The sequence below is a fragment of the Onychomys torridus genome, chromosome 6 (genome assembly GCF_903995425.1).
Source record: "Onychomys torridus chromosome 6, mOncTor1.1, whole genome shotgun sequence".
In the NCBI taxonomy this organism is placed as follows: Eukaryota; Metazoa; Chordata; class Mammalia; order Rodentia; family Cricetidae; genus Onychomys; species Onychomys torridus.
Window position 1 is genome coordinate 36643816 of NC_050448.1, and position 26375 is coordinate 36670190.

The 26375-nt window shown below is 42.8% G+C and overlaps 1 protein-coding gene across 2 annotated transcripts in view; it reads right to left on the reverse strand.

Moving 5' to 3' along the window:
- Nucleotides 1-26375, reverse strand: part of Wwtr1 (WW domain containing transcription regulator 1) — a 133188-nt gene that overhangs the window by 47130 nt on the left and 59683 nt on the right. For both annotated transcript variants that reach the window (XM_036190892.1, XM_036190891.1), the window contains exon 3: nucleotides 8965-9101. In XM_036190892.1, the coding sequence (XP_036046785.1) occupies nucleotides 8965-9101 (137 nt within the window). The remainder of the gene's footprint in view (nucleotides 1-8964; nucleotides 9102-26375) is intronic.

Genomic DNA, 26375 nt, shown 5'->3' on the forward strand with positions numbered 1-26375 from the left:
GTCACATTCTCTTTGTAAAAAAAAAGAAATACTTTTACATTGCTGAATGATTTTCGTATTTATGTCTGAGAAATGTCACAATGTGCAGAAGAAGGAGAAACTTTCCTCAGCTAGAACACACCGTATGAATGCCATCACCAAACCCATGATCCGACAACGATGGGGCTGGGGCCAGCTTCGTTTCTTGGTACAACAGGTAAAATTATGATTTACTAACAAAAGGGCCCGGTTGACAAAAGCTGCCATAACCAGCTACAACCAGCATGGTAGTATAGTCTTGTAATCTCAGGACTCTTAGGGGGTTGAGTCAAGAGGACAGAGAATTTGAAGCCAGCTGGGGTACAGGGTGAGTTCTAAGACAGCCTTAGCTATATAGTGAGGCCCTGTCTCAAAACAAAAACAAAGTGTATGCTGGGTTGGGGACTCCTGAAGGAAGAACAACATAAGTTCTCTTCTAATAGAGTACAGCAACGGCTCTCCCTCTGAGGATACAGGGACCAGGAAAATTGAATCCTTCAACTCACTAGACTAGTTCTAACAATGCACATCCTTGTGAACTTGCTGTTAAGGAGGTACAAGACATGAACTATCTAACTCAAGTCAACTCTGTCATGAGGATTCAATCATTAGCACCATTTTGCAGACTCAGGAGTTACATTACTGGCTCAAGAAATAAAAGTCTAACATAAGAGACTTCAATTATGACCTCGAATTACCCACTCTACAAAACAGTCTCTCAGGGTCCCCTCATCCAAGTCTACACCCTAGCAAAGAACTGAGCTTGGTAGCAGGCTCAATTGTCCCCATGCCCATTGCTCTAAATACTAGAATACTACTTAATGTAAGCATCATTTCTTTTGATCCATTATTTCTTTTTTTTTTCCTACCATTTTTGAGGGGAGACAGGGTCTCTCTGTGTGTAGCCCTGACTGGCCTAGAATTCACTGTGTAGACCAAGCTGGCCTTGAACTCAGAGAGAAAGCCTGCTTCTGCTTTCCAATTGCTAGAATGACAGATACATGTCACTTCACACAACTGCTTTTAAAAAAAGGAATGGATATTAATAATAATTAAAGTCAACAGTCTACTTCAAACATGGAATTTTATCTGATTTATGTTATGGGGGAGTCAACTTTTACATGTATATTTTCCTCCTTCCGCATGTTGCTCAGAAGTGTACCCTTGACATATTGACAGTCCCAGAAACAGTACTCACAGGACTGACACCTAGTGATCAGTCTTATTTTCTATCTAAAGTCCTCCAGCATTTTCCTTCCTCCATACCCTGGGAATGTCTGGTAATTCAGACTTAAAAGCCACCAATCTACTCAGACAAAACCAAATAGCAAAGCCTTCCCATGAACCAAATGTGGAAAATATGAAAATTAAAACTTAAGTTGAAAATTATACCATGCGAGGAATGATTATTTGAGTTAAAGCCGAAGAAAATAGGCTTCTGCAAATTTCCCCTTCAGAGGCAATTTCATGGTAGAAAATGCAGGGAGTCTGAACATAGAGTCATTCTGTCACTCTACAGTCCCCTGTTCTTAGAAAGTCACTAATTCCAAGATAAAGAGATAAGTAACAGGCTTCCCCTTGCACAACAAAAACATAAGATAAACAAAGTAAACTCTAGGAATATAGCCAAAGCACTTGAACTCATTAGCTACCTGGCTAAGAAGTATGTTAGGAGCCAGGTGCAGAGGCGCAGGCATATAACCTAACACTTGGGAGGCCTAAGCAGAAAGATAAGAAGTTCAAGGTCATCCTTTCCTACAAGCCCAGCTAGGGGTCAGCTGGCCCGGGCTCATAAATACAATACAAGAAGAATGGTGGTACACACCTTGAATCCCAGCATTGCCAATACCGGGATACAAAGGAAGGAAGTGAATTTGAGGCCAGCCTGGTCTGCATGAGTTCCAGGCTAGGCAGGGCTACCAAGAACTCTTGTCAAACACAAAACAAAGAAGAGAAGGAGGAAGAGTCATGTCTAGGACATGGCCAAATTGGTTTCATCCCAACAGGACAAGCCTGGCTCAATATGTGCAAAAAAATGTAATATAATATATACAAACAGGGAGCTGGAGAGATGGCTCAGAAGTTAAGAGCACTGACTTGTAGTGGATAGCCATCCCAGCATTGGCCTGGAAGTTCCAACCCCCATTGAGGCTTCGGTAATGGTCACGCCCACAAAGCAGGGCAGAGGAGGAAGCGGAAGAGAAAGGATCGGGAAGAGGTCTCGCGCTTGGTTCCCGGACCCTGGACGCTGGAGGAGACCAAGCAGAGTTCTCCAGAGAACACTGCCGGACTACGTTATACCTTTGCCAGACCCTGCAACCTATCCCTTCATTTGTAAGTTACCTCACAAAATAAACCTCCCTTTTAACTACATGGAGTGGCCTTAATTTCACCAATACTGACTGCTCTTCCAGAGGTCCTGAGTTCAATTCCCAGCAACCACATGGTGGCTCACAACCATCTGTAATGAGATCTGGCGCCCTCTTCTATATAGATAATAAATAAATCTTTAAACACACACACACACACACACACACACACACACACAGACTTGAGAACAGAAATTATTTAAGCTTCTCCATGGATGTAGAAAAGACCTTTGACAGCCGGGTGGTGGTGGTGCAAGCCTTTAAAATCCCAGCACTCAGGAGACAGAGGCAGGGATCTTTGTGAGTTCAAGGTCAGCCTGGTGGTATACAGAGTGAGTTCCAGGACAGGTTCCAAAGCTACAAGAGAAACCCTGTCTCAGGAAAAAAAGAAAGAAAGAAAGAAAGAAAGAAAGAAAGAAAGAAAGAAAGAAAGAAAGAGAGAGAGAGAGAGAGAGAGAGGGAGGGAGGGAGGGAGGGAGGGAGGGAGGGAGGGAGGGAGGGAGGAAGGAAGGAAGGAAGGAAGGAAGGAAGGAAGGAAGGAAGGAAGGAAGGAAGGAAGAAAGAGGTGGTCACTTCCTCCAGCCTCCACTGTGTTGGATGTATTGGACAAAGTCCCTGCCTAGGCTTGTATTGCTTTTGGATATCCTGAATTAAACCTTGCTTTTGCAATCTGGTGAAAGAAAAAAAGAAAGAAAGAAAGAGAGAGAGAGAGAGAGAGAGAGAGAGAGAGAGAGAGAGAGAGAGAGAGAGAGAAAGAAAGAAAGAAAGAAAGAAAGAAAGAAAGAAAGAAAGAAAGATCTTTGAAAAGATCTTTGACAAGTTCAAGATCCTTCTTGTAGCAATGGAGAAGGCTACAGCCAACATTATAAGAAATGGCACAAAACTGACATTTCTTTAACAAGGGTGCCAGTCTCCCCTTGCCTGCTGAAAACAGTGCTTCAAGACTTACTTACTCTGTAGACGACATTAGTCTCAAACTCAGACTCCCCTACCTCTGCCTGAGCACTAGGGTTAAAGGCATGTGCCACCACCGCCAAGCCAGAAAATTCTTAATATACACTTTCATCAAAGTAGCAGGACATACAATCAACATACAAAAATCAGTGGCCTTTACATGTACCAATAACAAAGCTGCCAAGTTAATTAAAAAAAAAAAAAAATTAACAACCTAGGAGGTGCTAATTTCACCAAGAAGGTGAAAGGCCTCTATAATGAAAAACTTTAAAACATTAAAGAAATTAAAAATGAAGAAGACTTTCGATCTTTATGGACAAGCATAACTATATACTGTAAAAATGACTATATACCTTAAGTGAGCTAAAAGTTTTAATGCAACCTCATCAAAATTTCAATTGAATTCTTCACAGAATTACAAAAATAAAAGTAACTCAAGAGCCACATGGAACCAGAAAGGACCCCGAATACCCAATGGAACCCAAAGCAGAAGGAGCAATGCTGGGCTATCCTAACACTTGATTACACTATAGAATGGCAGTAACAAAAACCATAAGGTACAGGTACAAAAACCGACACGGATAACAACGGAACAGAGGATCCGGAAATAAACCCACGCAGCTACAGACACCTTAACTTCTTTGTATTTGTACTTTTTTATTTTTTTTAATTATGTGTATGTGGGGGGGGTGTGGGTATAGATATGTGCCCGTGACAGCAGCTGCGGAAAAAGGCCAGAGGCATTGGATTCCTCTGGATCTGGACAGATGGACAAGAGCAGACAAGAGCACTTGCTGCTCTTGGAGAAGACCAAGGCTTGGTTTCCAGCAACCACACAGCAATTGCAACTGCCTCAATCCCAGTCTATGGGTTCTGACACCTCTTCTGGCCTCCAAAGGTACCAAACATGCACATGATATGCATAAAAACATGCAGGCACAAACACATAAAATGTTTATTTTGAAAATAATAGAGGTGTATGTTACTGTATTATGTTTTCATATATATATGAAAACGACTACACCCGTACAGAAAATAAAAGGAGATTTGTTTCTGATATATTTAGCTATATTACTGACTACATCGCAGGTTTATATATACTTAAGATTAACCTTTAAAAGGTGCTAATTCTATTCTCTGAGAGTAATGCAAGTTTCTGTATTCTGACATTGGTTTTACACGTGCCTAAACAACCTTCCACTAAGGGGAAATATCACTTAAATTCACCCGCCAGCTGCATTCCAATTTCTAAATTTAACAGAGTTCTAAATTTAACAATTAAGGGGGGGGGGGGGAAGAGGGTATGTCCTTCTTTTAATTCATAATAAAGACTGTGAGCCAAGGGCAGTGCCATAACTTAGAATAAAATGTTCTGAGTAAATGATTTAAGTTAGTGATTCTGGAATCACGCTGTGGTGTGGGGTGGACAGAGGACAACGGATGGACTACAGAGATGGTCCAATGGTTAAGATCATTGGCTGCTCTTCCAAAGGACCAGTGTTCAATTCCCAACACCCACATTGCAGCTCACAACTATCTACAACTCTGGTCCCAGAGGCTCTGACACCCTTTTAGGGTCTCCATGGTTACTAGGCACACATATTCAGGCAACACATCCATATACATAAAATTTAAATTTTTAATAGAAAAGAAGATTGGCTCAGGGTAAGCACATGCCTAGCATGTACAAGACTCAGAGTTCAACCCCTGGTACCATAAACAAACAAACAAATGAAAGCCACTACCCTGTCTTAACTAGAAATCTGAGAAGTAAGGAGTTTTATTCAGCTGCAGGTAAATGTTTCACAATATTTAGATAACAGTTTTGCTAGTGTAAATGGGCTTTTAGTGTGTGCACAAGTACATGTACACAGACTGATTCACATGTGCTTTCATTATCAGATTTTTTAGCATTCAAGTTTTTTTTAATTATTCCACTTCTTGCTTTTACATTTTTTTAAACTTTTGTAATTATTTATTTATTCTGTATATGATGTGTACATGTCATGATGCATATGTTGGGGGTGGGGGGGTTCCGGAGGACAAGATAAAGGAGTTAGTTCTCTCTGTCTAGTATGTGGGTTCTGGGGAGTGATCTCAGGTCATCAGGCTTGGGGTGGGGCAAGCACCTTTAAGTCAACATAACTTGTACAGTTTTTAATACTAAGAAGAATTTATTAAAGGAGCACAGCCAAGCATAATGATTTCACACTGAAATGTGTACCAGGAACACACCAATAACCTAAATGTCTGCCAGGCAAGAGCTAGCTAAATAAACTGAATATAGCATATTAATGTGCTAGACTACTAAGCAATTCCATCCAAAAGAGGAAGACTTACATACATATACGGATATATAAGATTTTCTAAAGATGCAGAACAATGGGTATATAATGCTAGTGTTCATATACACAAAGACACACACACACACACACACACACACACACACACACACACACACACGACTAAAACACTGCATGGCTCTAGGAAGCATATTCAAGGTTTGAGTAAACAGCAATTGGAGGAGGTTTTTGAAAACTTCTCTGATGTGCCTGTGTGCATCTTTGTGTAAGTTTCTGTGTGTGTATGTCTGTGTGTGTGTTTGTTTCTGTGTTTTTGTATATCTATGCATGTGTGTCTCTGTTTATGTACCTCTCTGTTGCTGTGGGATGGTCTTTCTGTACGCTGTGAATATATGTTGCTACCATTGGTTAATAAAGAAGTTGCTTTGACCTATGGCAAGACAGGAGACAGCCAGGCGGGAAATCCAAGAGAGATACAAGAAGAAAGGCGGGGTCAGAAGAGAAGCTGTGAGCCGACACCTGAGAAGCAAGATGTAATGGAACTCAGGTAAAGCCACGAGGCACATGGTAATACATAGATTAGTAGAAATGGGTTAATTTAAAATGAATAAGCTAGTTAGTAATAAGCTTGGCCATAGACCAAACCATTTGTAATTAATATTAAGCCTCTGACTGGTTATTTAGGAACAGGCTGGTGGAAGAGATTTGACCATTTACATTCTGTGCAAGTATTTGTATGTGTGTGTGTCTGTATGTATGTGCATCTGTGTGTATGTGTACAGGGGTTCACACCCATACATAGATGACACAGCACATCCATGGATGCTGTTACTCAGGCAATGCCAACCTTTTCTTTGAAAAGGTGTTTCTTGATAGTCTAGAATTGGCCAAGTAGGCTGGGCTGGTTTGCCATTCAACTCCTGTACCTGCCTGGCTCCATGTTCCCAGCACTGAGGCCGCAAGTGCAGGCCATGGCATCCAGCTTTTTCATCTGGGCTCTAGGGATGCCACTCAGGTTCTCCTGAGAAATCTCCAAGGCTCCAAGTGTTGGAATTTACCATGCTCATGAAAGACATTTGTCAATTACAACTGACTTTAAAGTTAAGGTCAAGAGCTGAGGATATATCACAGTAACAGACCAAATGTTTAGCATGGGCAAGGCCCTGAGTCTGATACCCAGAAACGCGCGCGCGCACGCACGCACGCACGCACGCACACACAGGAAGGAAGGAAGGAAGGAAGGAAGGAAGGAAGGAAGGAAGGGAGGGAGGAAGATGAATGATGGAACTAGTGTGCTGTCATCTAATTTGGCATTTTTTTACAACCCTGACACACTTGCTTCTCGTACACTGCATTGGTTTGGGACTCATGGAAAGTCTTGGTTTATGACTACTAGCAGCAGGGCCATCTTCCTTTATTTGCTGTCTAGGTCAGCTGCTTTGGGGTTATAATGCATGTGTGGCTCTAGACCCGCAGGTCCAGAGTTCCGGGAAGACTTAACTTTAAGTTCACACTCACTTCGGCAAAGCACAGGATGAGAAAACAGAGCCCAGGAATGATGCTTCCATTTTTATCCATTCTTATTCCAGAAGATGCAGGACGAGATTCCTTTTACTCCCTAACATTAACTATAAAGTCTTTATTTAGCCAGCCTGTTAGTGTCTCCATTCAGGAGGATGGAAGGAAATGATGCCAAAAAATACTAACCTCTCCTGTCTCTGTAGAACGTTCATCCAATTCTGTTCATCTCCAATGGAATTATCTTGTTGTTTTTAAAGTAAAGCAAGGAGTAGAAAACACTCTCAATTTTAAAAATCACACCAAAACACTAAATATAGAGTATATGGGAAGAAGCCACCTGCAGGTTACATAATAAGTACCCGCTACTAAAGCCAGAACAACTGAGGTTCAAACTCTGGCTCTGTTGTCTACAAGATCTATGACTCAGAAAGTTTCCTCATCTATCTATCCAGTGGGGAATCCTGCTACTTCATGGTGTTCTGGGTTTAAGAGAAGAGATATCCAAGCACCTCACCTGCTGGCAGGCTCACATGCACAGTCTTCAAGAACCAAATTACAAGGAGGCAGTATATGCTCTTCTTGCCTTGCTTGGTATGAATAAAGACACGAGACCAAGATTTTCCAAAGAATCCAAGAAAATAAGGAGAATGTCAGAACTCTTCTGGAAGCCTATATCACTAGTGTCATGAATTATGTGGCAGAAACATCCAGAAAAGGAGGCAAGGGATGTAGCAGAGAGGAGGAAACACTCCAGTGCATGAAGAAACACAAGACAAGCACAGGCGTTTCTGAGCCCCCAAAGCCATTGGGTAGACTCTGTCAGGTCCCAAAGAAACCCTGGACAAGTCTCACTCAGTACCTGTGACCTCTCCTGGTGCCTCTCACCCTGCCCCCTACCCAAACCTCTCCAGTCTAGGGGCTGGCCTTCACTTCCCTTCCCCCAGCTTCTCTTTCCTATCTAACTTCAGCCACTCTGGCAATGTGCTCTCTCTTTTGGTCATCAGCTCTTGGCCAGCTCACTCTTAGCTTCTTGGTCCTTGACTCCTTTCCTGGTCCTCTGTGGTGATATTTGTGCTCTAACAAATAAAACTTGCCTGGGGATCAGAGGACAAAGTCAGCCACTATATTAAACATAGAGGTCAGGCCGTGGTAGCACACGCCTTTAATCCTAGCATTCAGGAGGCAGAGATTGAGCTGGATCTCTGTGAGTTCAAGGTCACACTGGAAACAGAGCCAGGTGTGGTGGCACACGCCTTTAATCCCAGTACTAGTTAACACAGAGGTTTGGAGGTCTGTACAGACAGACAGGAAGTGATAGAGCTGGGCGGGAAAAGGAAGTGATGTAGCTGGGCAGAGAGGAAGTAAGATGGCAGGGCACAGAAAGGCCTAAAAGGTGTGAGTAGACAGGAAGTAGCTCTCTTGGGCTGAGGATTTCCTAGTGGTAAGAACTTGTGGCTGGCCTGCTCTACTCCTCTGCTCTCTCAGCTTTCACACCAATATCTGGCTCCAGGTTTTTTATTAATAAGACAATTTAGCAATTCGTGTTACAGTCCTCATCTCTTGGCCTCTTGGTCCTCGGCTCCTCTCTTCTTGCCCTCTCTTCTCTTTCTCCCTGGCTCTCCCTCTCTCTTTTCCGATCCTGGCCCAGTTCAGTCTGGACCCTTCCAGATGCCTCTGGCTGAACACACCCCCTCATATCTACAATAAGAACCCTTTTCCTCAACCATACCTAGGAGCAGTCATGTCCTCATTGTCATTCAGACTCCTCCTTCCGCTAAGGGTCAAAGGCTGGGGCTTACCAAGATTCGGCTGGGACACTGCCATGGACCTTTGTGGTACTGATGTGGAAGTGATGGCATGGTGCAGGTTCCCATGATTCAGGGGCTGAGTCATCGCCTTCCTAGGGTCTTGCCATGTGGTGATTTTTTCTATGTGACTAAAGGGAAGGAAGACAATTAATTACTAATTTATAACCATCAGTATTGTCATCAACATCACCAGTAACAACCAACACACCAGGGACACTGGTTCTTCCCCTAGGGTCAGCCTACAAATTGCTTTTGGTTTTACCCAAACAAGGATTCTCTAGCCCATTTGGCCCTGCATTATGGTTGTACATAGCAGGAACTGTTTACAGCTTAGCTCAAGGAGCCTACACGCTCCTTCAGCTGCTTCCTCACACCCTCCAATCCCCACTCACAGATGCCACTGGAGGGCAGCCCTCCAAAAGCTGGTTCCATACTCCACCCCCAAACCACATCACAGATCACTCTTTCTGCTTTACAGGACCTGTCCCATTCCATCAAGCTCAACCTTTAGCAAGTGGCCCTAGGGTGTGGGTGGGTAAGTGTATTTGAAAGATGAGTTCAACACATCCAGTACTATCAGAAATCTTTCTATATCCATTAAAGACAATAAACCATGGTATCTGAAACTGAGTATGACCCCTTTGTTCTGACCTGACAACTACGCTTGCCTCTTCCTGCCAAACCTTACTTAAACACTTCCGGAGATACAACAGGAATGCTCTGTTACACACACCTGAATTTTGAATAACAAAGGTGTTCTTATCTTTAGTGTTAAACTACAATAACTATCTCTCTGAATTTATACTAGGTTTATAAATTTCCTTTCTGTAAAGTTGCATTTAGTTTTGCTTCTCTCTCTCTCTCTCTCTCTCTCTCTCTCTCTCTCTCTCTCTCTCTCTCCTTGGTTTTGTTTTTTCTTTACTCCCAGTTAAATGCTTCTTCCAAGACTGGAATGGATTACCATGGGGAACTCTCCCATTACCTAAAGTGAAGACATAGACGTTCTTCTAAGTCCTTCAAATTGAGTATAATTTTTTAAAAAATAAAACAATAAACCAAGGGCCAAGTGCATGGGGAGGGTTGGGGCCAGAGTTAAGTTTGATTTCTGAATGTCAAAAGCAACAGATGTCATCTCAATCTTCACAAAAGAAAAAAATTTTAAAAAAAAAGGCGGCAGTGAACTGTTTCAGATTTGAATAAATCCTTTAGTCAGCCTTTGGGCATGAGGAAACCCAGGTAGCACCAGGGTTCTTCGTCACAAGCCTTCAGAGTAAGAACTAACTGACAGAAATGAACTAAATGTCAAAATGAAGTCAATTCCCTTTAGCAAAGTCATTACAACTAAAATGATGCTTGTCCTTCCAGGGCCAATGATATTGTTTCCAGGCTAGGAAGACAGCTTAGTGGGGGAAGCAGTCAGCACCTGCACATGAGGCCCCCACAGCTCTCAAATGCATGGTACTGTATGTCTATTACCACAGTGCTGTGAGGCAAGACAGGAGGCAGGGATGGGAGAATGCCTGGAATCTTGCAACATGGGCCGACACAGCGGCAAACAACAGTGAGACCCAGTCTAAATCACAATAAACAGTTTAAAACTCAAAATCTCTCTCTCTCTCTCTCTCTCTCTCTCTCTCTCTCTCTCTCTCTCTCTCACTCTGTCACACACACACACACACACACACACACACACACACACACACACACACACACACACACTTCCAAGGTAGGCTTATCCTAAATGAGCATTTCCTGCTCTGGTACCATAAATCCTTCTCTGAGAAATGTTCTAAGATACCAGCATCAAAAATACTGAAAGCTAGCATCAGAACCCAGTCTACCCCTGATAGGGTAGACTGGACTTGTTGATAGAAATAGGTCATTGTTGTCATCAGACGTCTAAGGACAAAGTTGAAGACTTAGCATAGTAATGCTACATCCCCAGATGCTGAGTCCCACTCTCCCCACTTCTAAACAAGCAGGTGATGGCTTATGAACGTGGTGGGACACAGTGGGGCCTGTGCACAAAGCTGGCTTATGAACGTGATGGCTAAGCCCCGTGTGCCGAAGGACTGTCAACGCTTTCCAGCTTCCATTGTTTTGGAAAAAGGGTGGAGCCTTCTGCATGGACACTGCCTCATCTGACCCCAAGTTATTAAAAAAGGGGGGGACTTACCCTAGGCATTCCCACAGTGTCCTGGTAGCTGCCATGGCCCACCCTTCCAAATCTACAACCAGCCATGGCTTTTGTTCCCAGATCTGCTACCTGTGTCACCCACTGCCTTCCCCAAGGCACCAATACAAGAAGAGCCCTCCTTGGGTGAGAAACATAAAAGCCAAGCTGCTATTGGGGAGACTGGGTAGTTTTCTTCTCAAATTCTCACACAGTGAAAACTACTCATTTACCAAAACGCCTGAGGTAGCTATGAACAGATGAACACATCTGTAAACCACATCTCGTCCCAATGTCAAAAGGCTGGACGCCCCTCTAGCCGGAGACCGTATTGGCCACAAGGTTAATGGCAGTGTTCCAGATCTGACTTGACTAATTTCTCCCCGTTGTTGAGGTGATTTAGGGCTTTCCGCTTTGGCTCCCCTCCCCCACTTCCCAAACCCAAAGGACGCCATTCACTTTTTCACTCCACTGTCTCATCTCAGCTCCCTCTATTAATATGACTGAGTCACTTCCTTTCTCCTGTTTCTCAGTGTGACCGTGCTGTGTGCCAGGACCGAGAGTTAGTGAGATTAATCCCACGTCCCTTCTGCTCCCACCTCCTTCCTGGCTTTATTCTCTCACTGGGTCTACTTTAAGAAAAGGCCTTCTATTCCAAACGTATAATCTCTTGTGGAAATTAATATCAACACATCTATCTATCTACTCATATATTCAGTTTTCCTGTGTTTTAAATAGCCTATTTTATTTTATTTTCAAATATAAGAAGGGAACGAGGTGGGGGGACTAACCATGTACGGTAACATAAGCAAATAATGGGCTCACTGGTGGGACTTGTTTGTTTTTGTTCCGCTGTATTTTTCCTATCTAAGTGCTTTTATGCTTTACAGGTTTTTAACAGTGACTATGAATTGCTTTCATAAGCAGCCAAGGTTGAAATACTCATGAAGGCACAAAAAAAGGAACAAAGGAAAATTAATGCACAAATATGAACATGACCCGGCACTAATTACTGAAGATCAACTGCAGGAGATTTAAAGGTCAGTCACGTTCAACTGTCAGTGGTCCTCACCCTTTGATCATGCTCCCCTCCAACCTCTCAGTCTGGGGAACAGTCATATTTCTTTCCCAATAGAATATTAGCTCTTTCAGCAAATGAGAAATATAAAGATATAGAAAATAAAAACGATTGTAGACACTTCATTTTGAAAGAATTTAGACATCCTCATAGCATGGGCAAAGAATTTTGTCTTCAAATATAAACTTGGAGTTGGGTGAGGTGGTATAGGAAGAGTCAGGCTGGTCTCTCTAAATTCAAGGCCAGCCAAGGCTACAGAGAGGCCTGGTCTCAAACAAGACAAGGCAAAAAACAAACAAACAAACAACGAGAAAAAGTTGCTTCCCACTTTATCTTCTTGCACCAAAAAAAAAGAGGGCAAATGGAATGTTTCTTGGCCTCGTGCTGTTGACAAAGAATAACAGTTCCTAAGAGGAAGGAAAACTTTTCTTGACAACCAAAAACTTTTCCATAGACTTAAAAGAAACTCCCTACAAGGTTTCCCATGAAGGGCCTTGAGTTGTATGTGGTGGGAAAGGTGCTCACAAAAAATATGAAGGAGTGGCAGTTCTCCTTCCTTTGAAGGCCAGGCCAGTTAGCAGGCTTCAAACCCCAGCAGAAGTTTGTTCCAGAACTGGCCAGTCACGAATGAGTAGCAGCTCTGGGGACCTGGGGTTTTGCCAACAGACAGGAAAGGAAAATCCAGCTGGCCTCTGAGAAGATTCTTGACTAGAAAGGATGGCATCTGGAAAACTGATGTGTCAACTAATCTTGGATTAATACTTTCTGACATAAAGACAAATGCTGTTTTTAATGCTAGGTAAATTCTGTGGGCCAAAGATGAACTGTGATAGAGGAGCTGCTCTCACGCCACTGCCAAGCCTAGCCCCACCCACCAGCCTGGGGGACTGTCACCACCTCTGGCTTTCTCCTCTCAAGCACCGCTTTGTCCTTCAGGACTTTTCCTCCAAAAGAGGCAAGGCCATGAGCTCCCTCCTCAGTCTTGCTGACTTACCTTTCCTTCTCCCCTTCCCTCCTCTTCCTTGAACAGAGCATCCTCTATTCCACTCAGACTCATATCCCAGGTGCATATGGAATCCAAGTCACCCTTGGGAAAAAGTCTCCAAAGCCCCCCGTCTCCAGAGCCACCGAAACCTATAACCAGACTCCTCACAACCCCAAAAGATCAGTCTTGAAATCACAACATACCTGGGAACCTGAACTTTAATACTAGCAGGGACCCCGTGTCACCTAACTGACTAAGTCATTTAACCCACCCAAGACTTGGCATCCATAGCCAAAGAGAAATGTAAAACAAACAAGCAAAACCCCTATAGCAAATATGCTGGTACAAATAAAGCAGGTCTGCTCTCAGCATCCTAGACTATCAAAGTCACTTAACAGGTTTCATGATTGCATGACCAGCTCACCAAGTTCACTTACTTAGTAAGTACAGGAAAGGCAGGCAAGCTCCGGCCTCAAGCTCAAGGCTGACAAAATTTACTCAACCAGCCATAGACTATATATCTACGTATGATGCACTGGGCAGGTATAAAAATGAAAAAGCATTTTATAAATATACAACCTTGACTAGTAGCAGAACCATTATGCAGAGATACAACATTATCTGTAAAAAGAATCTACCAGCTTCTTACTGCCCAGCAAATGGTCTCAAGTCACTGGAAAAATTGACCCGCCAATCCTTGACTTTATGGAAGGAAGTCACACAACAAAGCTTTCTGAAGTAGACAAAGACTGTGTAGTATGTTTTGTATTGCTGGAAGTATATAAAGATATAAAAATGGGAATGATTACAAGTGTCCTTGTCATTTTACCACCCTATTCCTGTGCCCCTCTTTCACATAACAGTCAGAACAGGAGCTCCTACCATCAGCAGGACTGTAAGACCTCCCCCTGCCTCTTACCCACCACAACCTAGTAAAGTACATAAATAGACCTGTACCAATGAGATGGGCATTTAAAGGCAAACTGGAGATCAAAAGTCAACTGTAACTGTTGTTTTGATGAAGTTCCTCTTTAACCTCTTCCTTGACTAACTCTTATTTCTCTTCCAATAAAATGTAAGAACAATTTCCAAAGAACAATCAGACTGCAACCCATAGAACCAGGAAGGCTATATAGCAGAGGGGGACCCTAGGATGACTGTGGCTTATAATAAGTTTTGGTTTTACTCAATTACTGGGCAAGCCTCAATGAAACATTTCACTAATAGGATAAGAATTTATACTGTATCAAGACAATAGAAAAATTAATTAATTAATTTTTTAAAATGTAAGCTTTTCTCATGATCATGGAACAAACTGTGTGGCATACAGAAGGCATTAAAAAAAAATCTTGTAATCCCCATGACATTATAAACTCAATTTAAAGTATAGATAAACTTGATGCACTGGGCCAGTTCACCACCCTCTTGTTGTTTTTTTTTGTTTGTTTGTTTTTGGAGACAGGGTTTCTCTGTGCAGTTTTGCTGCCTTTCCCGGATCTCGCTCTGTAAACCAGGCTGGCCTTGAACTCACAAAGATCTGCCTATCTCTGCCTCCCGAGTGCTGGGATTAAAGGCATTCGCCACCACCACCTGGCACACCACCCTCTTAATACTATACAACATGCATGTATTAAAGGCAATTACCAATGTGCCTGGAGGTGCATGCCTGTAATCCTAGCTCTTGGAAGGGAGAGGCAGGTGGATCTCAGTGAGTTCAAGGCCAGCCTAGGCTACATAGTGAGTTCCTGGACAATCAGGGCTACACAGAGAAACCCTGTCTCAAAATAAACCAAAAAAAAAAAAAAAAAAAAAAAAGGCAATAACGTTAAACACTGCTAAGTAAAACAGCTTTGGGAGCTGCTTTTTGTGAATAGATAGAATTAGACTCAGTCTCTGGAAGTTTTAAAAATGAAAAGTGAAACATATTTGAATAAGACAAATAAATTCTCAGACGGGGTTTGCCAAGTAAACTTGACACATTATAAACAGACAACAGAGTTTATGCCAATTTTTAAGCCTATAACAGATACTAAGACTTGTTCAAGACTTAAAAATTTGAAGATTCTTCCTAATGACAACACAAATCTGCTATAGCTAATTTATTTTTCAGAAACAAACATTACCATCTTCCAGTCTAGTTCAACATTCTAGAAAAGCATTCTGACTGAAATGTCAAGACTTGGGAAACAGCATAGCATTCCATATCTTTTACTCAGTTCTGGCATTTCTTGATTACGATCTTTTTGTTTGGTTTTGTTTTCTGGTCGATGACATTTTGGTCTTCTAACACCGAAGACTGTGTCTTAAACCATAAGAAAAAGGTGGCGGCCATGATCATTCTTTTACTAATTCTCCCAGGCCCCAGTACATATGTTTTCCTCTGATGCCACCTAAAACCAGATGCCATTGACACAAATGACGTGGAGCCTATAGCAAAAGCCTCCACTATGGTGGCTACTGAGCTCACTGCTCATGTCTAAAGCAGTAAGCTGATTCAACCCTGTTCATAACAGTGAGATCAGAAGCCTGCCCTCTGCTCACTACATCAGCCTACTTCCTTGGCGGGAAGCTCGCTTCTGAGGTTAAACACACTGACCATCAGAAATAAAACATTGCTACCTCACAGGATGAACAGATGCACAGTTTGTGTTTTACTGTATTTCTAAAGCCATCAATCTCCCCGCTCAATTCATTCTTCTTGCTTTCCCTCCTACTGATACTTTGTCCCAGAGCAACTTTCATTAGCTACAATCAGTTACAATTCTTCTTCCAATCTGCCAAATCCTGTGACACCATCCTTGCTAGCTACGACACACAGACAAAAGCCAAAATACAGATGTGCACAGCTGACGTATCCATTATTGAAAGAGTTAACATCTAAATCCCAAAGCGATACAACTTGATAAACCGTTCTGTTCACACAACAGAAATATGAGTGTTCACCTTCTGAAACCACAAGGAATTGGTTCAAAGAGGCTCAAAGGTGCCCGCCCATTGTCCACTGCGGCAGCTTATACACAGATACAGATGTAGGATGACACACTAGTGGCAGCTCATAGACAGATAGGGGGGTTTTGAAGATCTTCTAGGAAAAGATGATATAAAACCAGAAGAGTTATTTTGGTGCGTGCTTCCAGTCTCTACCATTTACTTTCCACTTCAAAAAAAATTTCAGCGTGTGCTGGAATTCTAAATGGCAGAGATTGTATTTTTAACTACCGTGTCTCTAATCCTTGACTTCCATTCCAGCCTTGCCAAGAAGCCACTTGCTTAACTTAGCAGCATCAGTGTGACCAGGCCTTGCCCCGGGGCCAGCTGTGGTAATCTGTCTACCTCAAATTTTTTCTTCTGAGCTCCATTTACTTTCAATTTATTCCCTCTGAACCTACTCGGCTGAGGCAGAAGTGAGTCAGAAGTGAGACAGAATGGCTATCAGCACAGGAAAACAGGGAGAGCCAACTGGGGACTGTAATATCTTAATATCTGTGGTTCCTGAAAGGGTTTATTTACCAGTGTTTTGTGCTCAGGACAGGAAAGAAAAACACTATGAATGTACCATGTCTCACACAAAGCTACTTTGGGAAATTGCTCACCAATCCAGCCCTACAGTGTGACTCATGGACTTGTCTTTGGAGGATAAAGGGGTTCAGCCATAGTGTAGAGACAAGTCATTCCCTGCTCTAGCCCTCAATATCACCCCAGGACAGACAAATCTGACTTTGCTTCTGTAAGTAGAGCTAAATTCTTGCTTGACTTCATTTTTCCTAACCCCAAAGAGGACAAGAAGCAAAAGCCTGGTGTTTTGTATGTTTGACTAAAGCCACAAAGCCCATGGAAGAAGCTTGGCTGCATAAACAACTTCATTATAAACACACAGAATTTTCCTTCTCCTGTTGAGATTAATAATGCTATTAAAAGACGCACAAAGCACAGTTAGGCTCTACTGTTGGGACCCAACCAGGATGTAGAAGGTTATTTCACTCCATTTTCCTATTTCTAGATGTCTGAAAAGACAATTACAGAATACATACTGGGTATTTGTATTCTGTATTTTCTCACAGACCATAACATGGAATGAAAAAGAGAAGGGGAGAAAATATGAGGTCCATTAACTGTAGGAAATGGAATGTTTTCATCCCTTTATTTATTCACTGAACATTTAAAGTAGTGCTATGTCTTCTGTAGGAAGTTTCTGTAGGAACTGCAGAATGGGTTCTGGGGGTTGGAGGCAAACACACAGCATTGAGCTCTGTCCCCACCCAAAACAAAGTTTTGAACATGTAGAGTATAGAGGAAACTACCACTGAAAACTCTGCTGAGGTTTAGTGCACAGCATATGCAGTAAGCCCACTGCAGCCAGCTCCTCCAATGCAGCTAGTTCCTCCCAGGGTTACATGCTGTTTCTATGGCACAGCTTCAGAGGAAGCTGTTCTACACCCCCCATATACATATGTGGAGGTTTGCTAAGCATGGAGAATTGGATCTGTGCCATTTAAATATCTATATGTTGCTGAGGGTTTACAGTGTGGGGGCCCTCACTCAAAAGATTGGGAAGCCAAGGGTGGGGATGGGGTAGGAGTGAAAATAAGGGATCATAGGGGGCTAAAAGCTATGGTTTTTAATTATAATGGTGCAGAGCCTGACATTCTGTCTCAATAGCTTCTTGTTTGATACACTAGCCACACTGCCTACGTCGGACATCTGGAAAGCAGCTCAGTTTGTTTTAAAGCCACTAAACTACGATAAATGCTTAAAGGCTTTGAAAATTGTTTTTCCAGGCTCTCTGTGTCTGACACATGTTTCTCTGTGTTGTTTTTCCAGTTGTTCTTAAGTGGGACATCCATTGACCCAATGCTTGGCTGCTCTCAAGTCACTCCAAATATCCAATGTCTCCAAGTTGGGCTGCACTGCCCTTCTCTCCCTTCTAATTGGGCCAAATGAAGTAAATGTCACTTGGCCAGAAAAATGAGGGCAAAGCTATTTCCAGGCCAGAGAAGAGGAATTAATAGAGAATTAATATTCTGGAGTTTACCATAGGAAAGACAATAACCACTGAAAGACTGACAGCCCCTAACCTATCTGAGCTTCATTCAGCCAAAGGAACATGCTCTGAAAAGCCCAAGTCACATTACAGGAATTGGGTACTGAACTAATGACCCCACAGAAAAGCCCTGCCCCTTCTCTCCCTTCCTGCCCTCCAGGAAGCAGGCCACAGCAGAGACACACCTCTACCTCCTCTGTACCCTGCCCTGTAACAAACTACCTCCTTTCTTGTACTATCCACATAAAATGAGCTGTACAGGGGCACAGGAACCTGGAAGCTTCAAGATCTGCCTTCAGGACTCACATCTGCACCAGCCACGATTTTAAGATCTCCATTTCTTTTCCATCAGGGAGTTCCTCATCTACTCATGTGGAGAGATCCAGTCCCTTCGTTTGATTTCTTTCCTCCTTTAATTCTAGAAAGATGAGCCACAGACTCTGGCTGTCTGACCCACTTTCTGATCATGTTTTCAAGGCACAAGACAGCAGGAACCAACCAGAAAAAGGCTGGCAAGAACCCCAGAGTCTGAAGACAGACTCAAAGTGCTTTTCCCAGCCACGAGCCCATTTTGTAAGAAGTAACTAGAAGGATCAGAGACAAATGCCAAGGTACTGAAATGGCGACGCTAGACTTCTGAGGCAGGCATCATGCCACCAAGGGTCTTGAAAGCAACTGGAAGTACATCGTGAGGTTTTTCTGTCCGTCAGAAGTGCCAGGGGCTATACCCAGCTAGGGCTTGTGGATGCCTGGCAAACGTATGCCTCATGATTTCAAGTATGTCCATAGTGGTTTGTTTTGTTTGTTGTTTTGTTTAGGGGAGGAGACTGGGTTTTGGTTGGGTTATTGTTGTTGTTTTGTTTTTGTTTGTTTGTTTGTTTGTTTGTTTTTTCAAGGCAAGGTTTCTCTTTGTAGCCCTGGCTGTCCTGGAAGTCACTCTGTAGACCAAGCTGGTCTCAAACTCAGAGATCTGCCTGCCTCTGCCTCCAGAGTGCTGGGATTAAAGACCTGTGCCACCACCACCCAGCCCACAGTGATTTTTAATACTGGCCTTGGCGTCTTTGGTAGAAAGTGGCAAAACGAAATGAGACACTGAACTCTGCCTCTGTGACTGACTAATTAGGAGGCCACTGTCACTTCACATAACACCTCTGGCCTCCTCCAAGAGGGCACAAGAACATCTATTACATGGTGCTGTGTAACACAAACTGCTAAATGGTCTTATTAATAAAAAACCCAGAGCCAGATATTGAGGTGAAAGCTGAAAGATCAGAGAAACAGAGCAAGCCTGCCACAAGTTCTTACCTCAAGCCTCAAAAACAGTGAGTTCCTGTTTCCTCATGCCTTATATACCTTTTTATGCCCTGCCATCTTACTTCCTGGGATTAAAGGCATGTGTGCTTCCCAAACAAAGGCATAAGATCTCAAATACTGGGATTAAAGGCGTGTGCCACCATGCCTGGCTGTGTTGCCAGTGTGGCCTCGAACTCACAGAGATCCAGGACCTCTATCTCTGAGTGATAGGATTAAGGGTGTGTACCATCACAGTCTGGCCTCTGTGTCTAATCCAGTGGCTGGCTCTGTCCTCTCATGCCCAGATAAGTTTTATTGGGGTACACAATACATCACCACAGTGCTGTTTTGAGTATTTCTCATTTAACAGAAACAGTACACCATGCCAGGTCCCAACTATATCCCAATTATTTCTCATCCATTCCCTTATGAAAATCTATCTACACTGCCTACTTACAGAGATCTGAGTGACAATGCAAAAAGAATAGGGAAGGGAGGGAGAAGAAGAGAAAACTTAACAGCATTTTCCAACAAAGTATGGTTTAGAGAATTCTCCTCCCTCGCTTCCCCAACCCCAGCTACCTTAGGTCTGCAAAAACACACACACACACACACACACACACACACACACACACACACACACACGCCCCTTATAACCTCCCCCTCACCAGTCTCTCTTCTTTTATCTTCCATGCATCCTTTGCCAAAGGTTACATCCGTTTACATATATATCTATACGCTGACGGCTAGGAGCTGATGCACATGAAAGAAAACATGAGTTCTGTGAGTTTGGGTCACATCACTTAATGTAATTATTTTCCACACACATCTGTTTCCCGCAAACTTCAGGATCTAATTCTTCTTTACACATAAGCATCTGTTGATGGACATCTGGTCTGGTTCCTCTGGAACTGGAGTTAAGCATGGTTCAACCTGGGGGCTGGGAGTGGAACACAGGTCTTCTGCAAGAGGAAAAGCGCTCTGGACCACTGAGCATCTCTCGAGCCCCTTGTCAGATTCTGATTGGAGTAATGTGGTGTCTCGAAGTAGCTTTAATTTGCATTGCTCTGGTGCCAGTAATGTGGCATGTTCTTATATTTACTATTCATCTGTATTTCTTCTGTGAAGAACTGTCTCTTCACTTCATTAGTCCAAGTTAGGCATGCTGATACATGCCTTTAATCACAACACTCAAGAGGCAGAGGAAGGGTCATCTCTCTGAGTTTGTTGCTAGCCTAATCTACATAGTGAGTTCCAGGACTACACAGAGAGACCCTGTCTCGAAAGACATACATTCATTAGTTCATTAGCCAATTTGTTGACTGATAAGTTTATATGTATGTATGTGTTTCAATTTTCTGGTTCTTTGTAAATTTTGGATATTAGCCAACTATCTGAGGCATACAGATGGTAAATTCTTTTCTGCTATCCCATGGGCTATTTGCTCTGTTGACAGTTTCTTTTGGGGAAAATTTTTTTTTTCCTTCCACAGGGCCCCATCTCTTGATTTCCAGGCCTAGATCCTGTGCTGCTGGAGGACTGTTTGGCAAAATTTTTGCCTACGCATATCTTGAAAAGCATTGCTGCCAGGCTGGCCTACAGAGTGAATTTTATCACTACAACAGAAACCAAACTAGAATAGTCAAACCCCAGGAAGGGCTCCCAAGAACCCTGATTGACAGCTGGTGAGAAGCACAAGCCAACGCCTAGCCTTTTCCATCAGCATCTGTAGAGGGCGGGACAATCTTGGCGACTGAGCCCTCCTCCTGTAAGATGTGTCTTGAACAAGACAGTGTTAGAAGTTGTTTGTTTGTTTTGTGGTGCTGGGGACGAAATACAAGGTCTCTTAAGGATGCTAAGAAAGTGACCGAACACTGTCCCCATGCACTCAGAACTGAATTAAACTATAGGATACCTTGGTAGCATGCTGGAGAATCTGGCATCCGAAGAGTTGTGGGTACAAAAAGTATGCAAAGTGTATCTAAAAAGATAAACACTGCAGTCTTATTTCTATGTAAATGTACGTTTATGCAATGGGTAAATAAGTTATGGTCCAGGCAATGAAAACATAAACAGCTATTATAAATGACATAGATCTGTATTATGGAAGGATGTCCATGATACATTGTTGAAAAAACATAATCCCATTTTGGATAATGGAATACATATGAATGAGGAGGAAACAGACTTTAGATTTCTTTGAATTTTCTTCATTAAGCATTATTCTTCTAACTTGGGGGGGTGACTCTTCACTTCCTCCCCTCAACAGAATTCACTTCCTTCTTTAAAAATGATACTGTTTTCCACATCTGAACTTATATTTGCTAATTACAATCCCACAAAAAAAAAAAATATTTCACAGCTATAGGGCTAGACAGATGATTCGGCAGTTAAAAGTTCATACTGTTCTTGCAAAGGATTTGAATTTCCCAACACCCACATCAGATGGCTCACAACCACCAGTAACTCCAGCCTTTGGGAGATCTGAGTCCCCGAACCCTCCACCCCCACCCCATGTAGGCATCTGCACTCATGTGCACAGACACAAAATTAAAAATAAAGCAATTTCTGGGGCTGGAGAGATGGCTCAGTGGTTAAGAGCACTCACTGCTCTTCCAGGGGACCCAGGTTGGATCCCCAACATTCCCATGATGGCCCACAACCATCTGTAACTCTACTTCCATGGGATCAGGTACCCTGTTCTGGCCTCTGAAAGTACTACACACTCATAGTGGGCAGACATCCATGAGGGCAAAACATTCACACATAAAATCTAATAATAGTAATTCCACAGCTGGGGAGTAGGGCCAGCAGTCTCGCTAAGTTGCTGAACTACCAGCTGGCAACGCAACACTGTAACACTTCGTGTAGTGCCCGGCCTGAAGGTCCATGGCATCAGAGTCACAGGAAGGAAACCAGTATGAAGAAAGGATAGAGAACCAGACGGATGCTGTAGGCAGCATCTTGCAGCTGCCTACAGCAAACACTTGAGTGAGATGGGAATCTGAAGGAAGGAAGTGTCAGCAGACCCAAGAGCAGGCCCCTCTTTAGGAGATCAGGCAGGGACTACGTTCTATGCACTGTCCCTACTCCACAGGACAATCTGGCATCTGTGTCCAGCACCTGTCAGCCTTGAGCCTGTCAGCTCTAAGACTTCTGTTACTGTCACCTGCCTGGTCCAAGAAGAAGCAGCACATAGTGTATGTAGAAAAATTAAAATTAAAAATACTTTTTAACTTTTATAAAAACTGTACAGGTATTGGTGTTTTGTCCACAGGTGTGTCTATGTACAATGCAGTGCATAAGCCTGATGCCGGCCAGAAGCAGGCACTGGATCCCCATTGGCCTTACAGATGATGGCTGTGAGCTGGCTGATGTAGGTTCTGGGAACTGAGCTCCGGTCCTCTGAAACAGCAGCAAGGACTCAACCACAGAACCAGCTCTCCAGCCTCTCCTTTAATTATCCTTATGAAAGAGAATGTATGAAGCATGTTTAACTGTGTTTTCCTCTTTTCACGTCTCTCTTTTTTTTTCTTTTTCTTCCTTCCTTCTTTTTTGTTTGTTTGTTTTATTAATGGAAGAAACTTACTCTGGTTGCTTATTTCTCACCATTAACCGCATGTTAATTATCTACTCACTACAAATAATAATTTAAATTTAGTCTCATGACTAGCTACCAGGTTCCTTCTCATCCCACCATGAGGCACATCCGGCCTTCACATTCCTCCTACGATTTCCACTGACTTGAGGGGAACTCTGAGCAAGGATACAGACCACGGTATCTGCAAAGGAAACAGTATTTTCTATACAGGATACATTTGGGCTTTTCCTTTCCATGAACCTTTGGTTTTATGGGACAGGATGTCATTATGTAGTCCAGGCTGGCTTTAAACACTGGAGCCTCTTCCTTGCACCCCTCCCCAGCTCAGGGCTGGATTAGAGCCAACCACCCCAGGCTTGAAACTGAAGGAGATTTTAGAAAAGCTCTCAGCTTCTGAGTAGTCCCAACCACGGACTGAGAGAACAGAAGGCCTGGCATACAACAGGGATTAAAAACTACTAATGGAATAAAGGAATAAAGCAATGAATGATGAATGAGTGAGTGAATGAACAGATTTAATGAGTTTAGTCCAACAAACCATTTTAGTTCAGCATCAACTGTATCACCAGATGTGGTGGCACATGCCTGTAATCTTAGCAGCTCAGAGACGGAGGCAGGAGGATCAGGAGTTCAAGGCTATCTTTGAAGATATAAAACCCTGTCTTTTAAAAGAAAACTTTCTCAAATATATCAAAGAAATATTACTCATACTTGAAAAATCCTTTTTTTTTTTTAAACAAATATTCATCAAACTCATTTAGGAAGATTTTTATTTCTACCAAGGACATAAAACTAGAGAATTAAACAATACCACTTGGCCAGCCTAGCCATATAGGCTAGGTTCTTGTTTAGTAAATGACCCTGTCTTAAAGCAATAAGAGCAAGAGAGGAAGATGGCCACCACTCTCCTCTGGCATCATTAAGCACACACATATATCACACACAAAAAGGAAAGAAAGGAAGGGATAAGGGGAAAGAGACTGATTCCATTTTGAGTAAGGATTTCAAGTCATGCCAAATGACTCTTTCTTAAAATAGGTTCATGTTTGCCTGCTCATATGTACAATAAATATCAATCCAAAACATATGGGAATACATATAACATTCATTGTGGCATATGATGCCTAATGTGCAGTAGAAGTCTATCATTACACTGACATGAAATGAAGAAAATAAACCCTGAATTCACATTGACTGTCTTAATGAATGACATGTCTCATCTTTGTTTGCTCCAAGTATCTCGGGAACAATAGATTTTGTTAAGCCAAGAAATAGCACTTAAGCTTGGAAAATTCCCATTAAAATTATGACCATTTTAACAAGAAGGACGGGGAGGGATGGAGGGAGGGCAGGCAGCCAATGAAAATGGAGAACAGTCAATTACTTCAGTTACTGGGTGGCCACAGGGAACTAAAGTGATTTGAGTACATCACTGAACCAATGGACTTACATGCATCTCAAGTAATGATCACTGTTAGGCTTAGTCAGGCTGAGTCACGGACCAGAGTAACTTCAAGAGTGGTTCTTCTATGAAAGTTTAGAAAGTAACCCTGGCCCTCTACAGGTTTCCTTCAAACAGTTTAGAAGTCACTGGAAGGTATAAGTACCCTTAAATCTATAGAATCTTCAGGCTTTCATTTTAAATTAGCGTAGCCCCAACTATCTCTTAATATATTCTAGTGTGGTTTTCTTTACACTTACTAACATCCTATAAAATACATGTGTAGAAGGATGCCTGTTAACCCCAACACTCGGGCGAGGATAGTGAGGCTGAGGCTAGGCTGAGCTACACAGTAACACCCTGTATAACGCCAGTGTTTAAGGATTAAATTCCAAAATCCACTGCTTAGGCCACTTATCCAAGCATGAAATTCTAATCAGCAGCACTATTTGAACATTCCCAATTTTTCAGAGATTATATAATTATTTTCACTCCCAACTAACCAGAATTTAAAAACCTCTGGCAGTTCCAAAGCATGCTGGGCAATGGAGGCACACACCTTTAATCCCAGCACTTGAGAGGCTGAGGCAGGTAGATCTCTGTGGGTTTGGTCTACATAGTGAGTTCTAGGCCAGCAAAGGCTACACAGTGAGACCTTATCTCAAAAAACAAAACAAAACCAAAACCAAAAAAAAAAAAAAAAAAAAAAAAACAACAACAACAACAAAAAGAGTCCCTGGGTAAATGCAAGCAGGTTGCTATGAAGTTCTGGTTCTGAAGCATCCTGACACCAGCTCCCCCAGAGCAGAACTAAAACAGACTAGACAGGAACAGACAGCAAGAACATGAGAGTGTGAACCTGCATGCAAACGTGTGCGTGTGAGTGTGTGTGTGCATGTGTGTGTGTGTGTGTGTGTGTGTGTGTATGTATACAAATACATAAACATGCATATATAAACATGCTTATAGTTTGAAACCAAACGTGGGTTTTTAAAAAGTGACCTGGGCTATCTGAATCCAGAAAACTTTTTAATCTTCCTCTTTACTTTAAAACCAAGAGCCTACGTCTATTCTTAGGGTGCTTTCAAAACAAAACTTCGCTTAGCTTGAAGTCACAGCTGCTGGAAAACACTCCGGGCGTCTCTTCCTCCATCCCTTTAAGACAACTGGTGGGAAGCAAGCAACGAGCCATCGAGCCAGCTGTTGAATCTTATCTTCTATTTTAGCCAGTCACTTCCCACTAGTGTAACTAGAACATGCCACACTGAAAACCCACGCCACGGATTCCCACCCCCTCTCCCCAGAAAACGCCAGACACAGAGCAAAATCACACTTAGGTGCCAACCCCAGCATCAGTCAGAGGCCATTCCCAGAACACACACGCAACCTAATACGTGTAGAGCTTACCGGTGATCAATGAGGACTTCACCAGGCATCACAAACCAGCCTGCCACCCTTGATCCCTACAGTTTAGCCCGCTGGAAAGTCAGAGTCCAGGAGACTGAGAAGACCAACATGGCCATGCTAGCTGCTGGCTTAGCACCATGCAGGCTACAAGCTTTTCCACAGTAAATGCACTGCACGCAAAGCCCTCGGGATTCAGTGAGGGCACCTAACAGATAGTGCACACTCCCACCCTGGTTTCCTATTATTTAACTACACCCTCACCGTAACTGCTCCAAGCCAGGAGGCTTCAGAATTATTTGCTGATTATTTTTTGAGACTTACTAGCTAAAACAGTTTCTTTCTTACAACCCACTCCTGGGTGCCTGTTTGTTTGTTTAAGACAT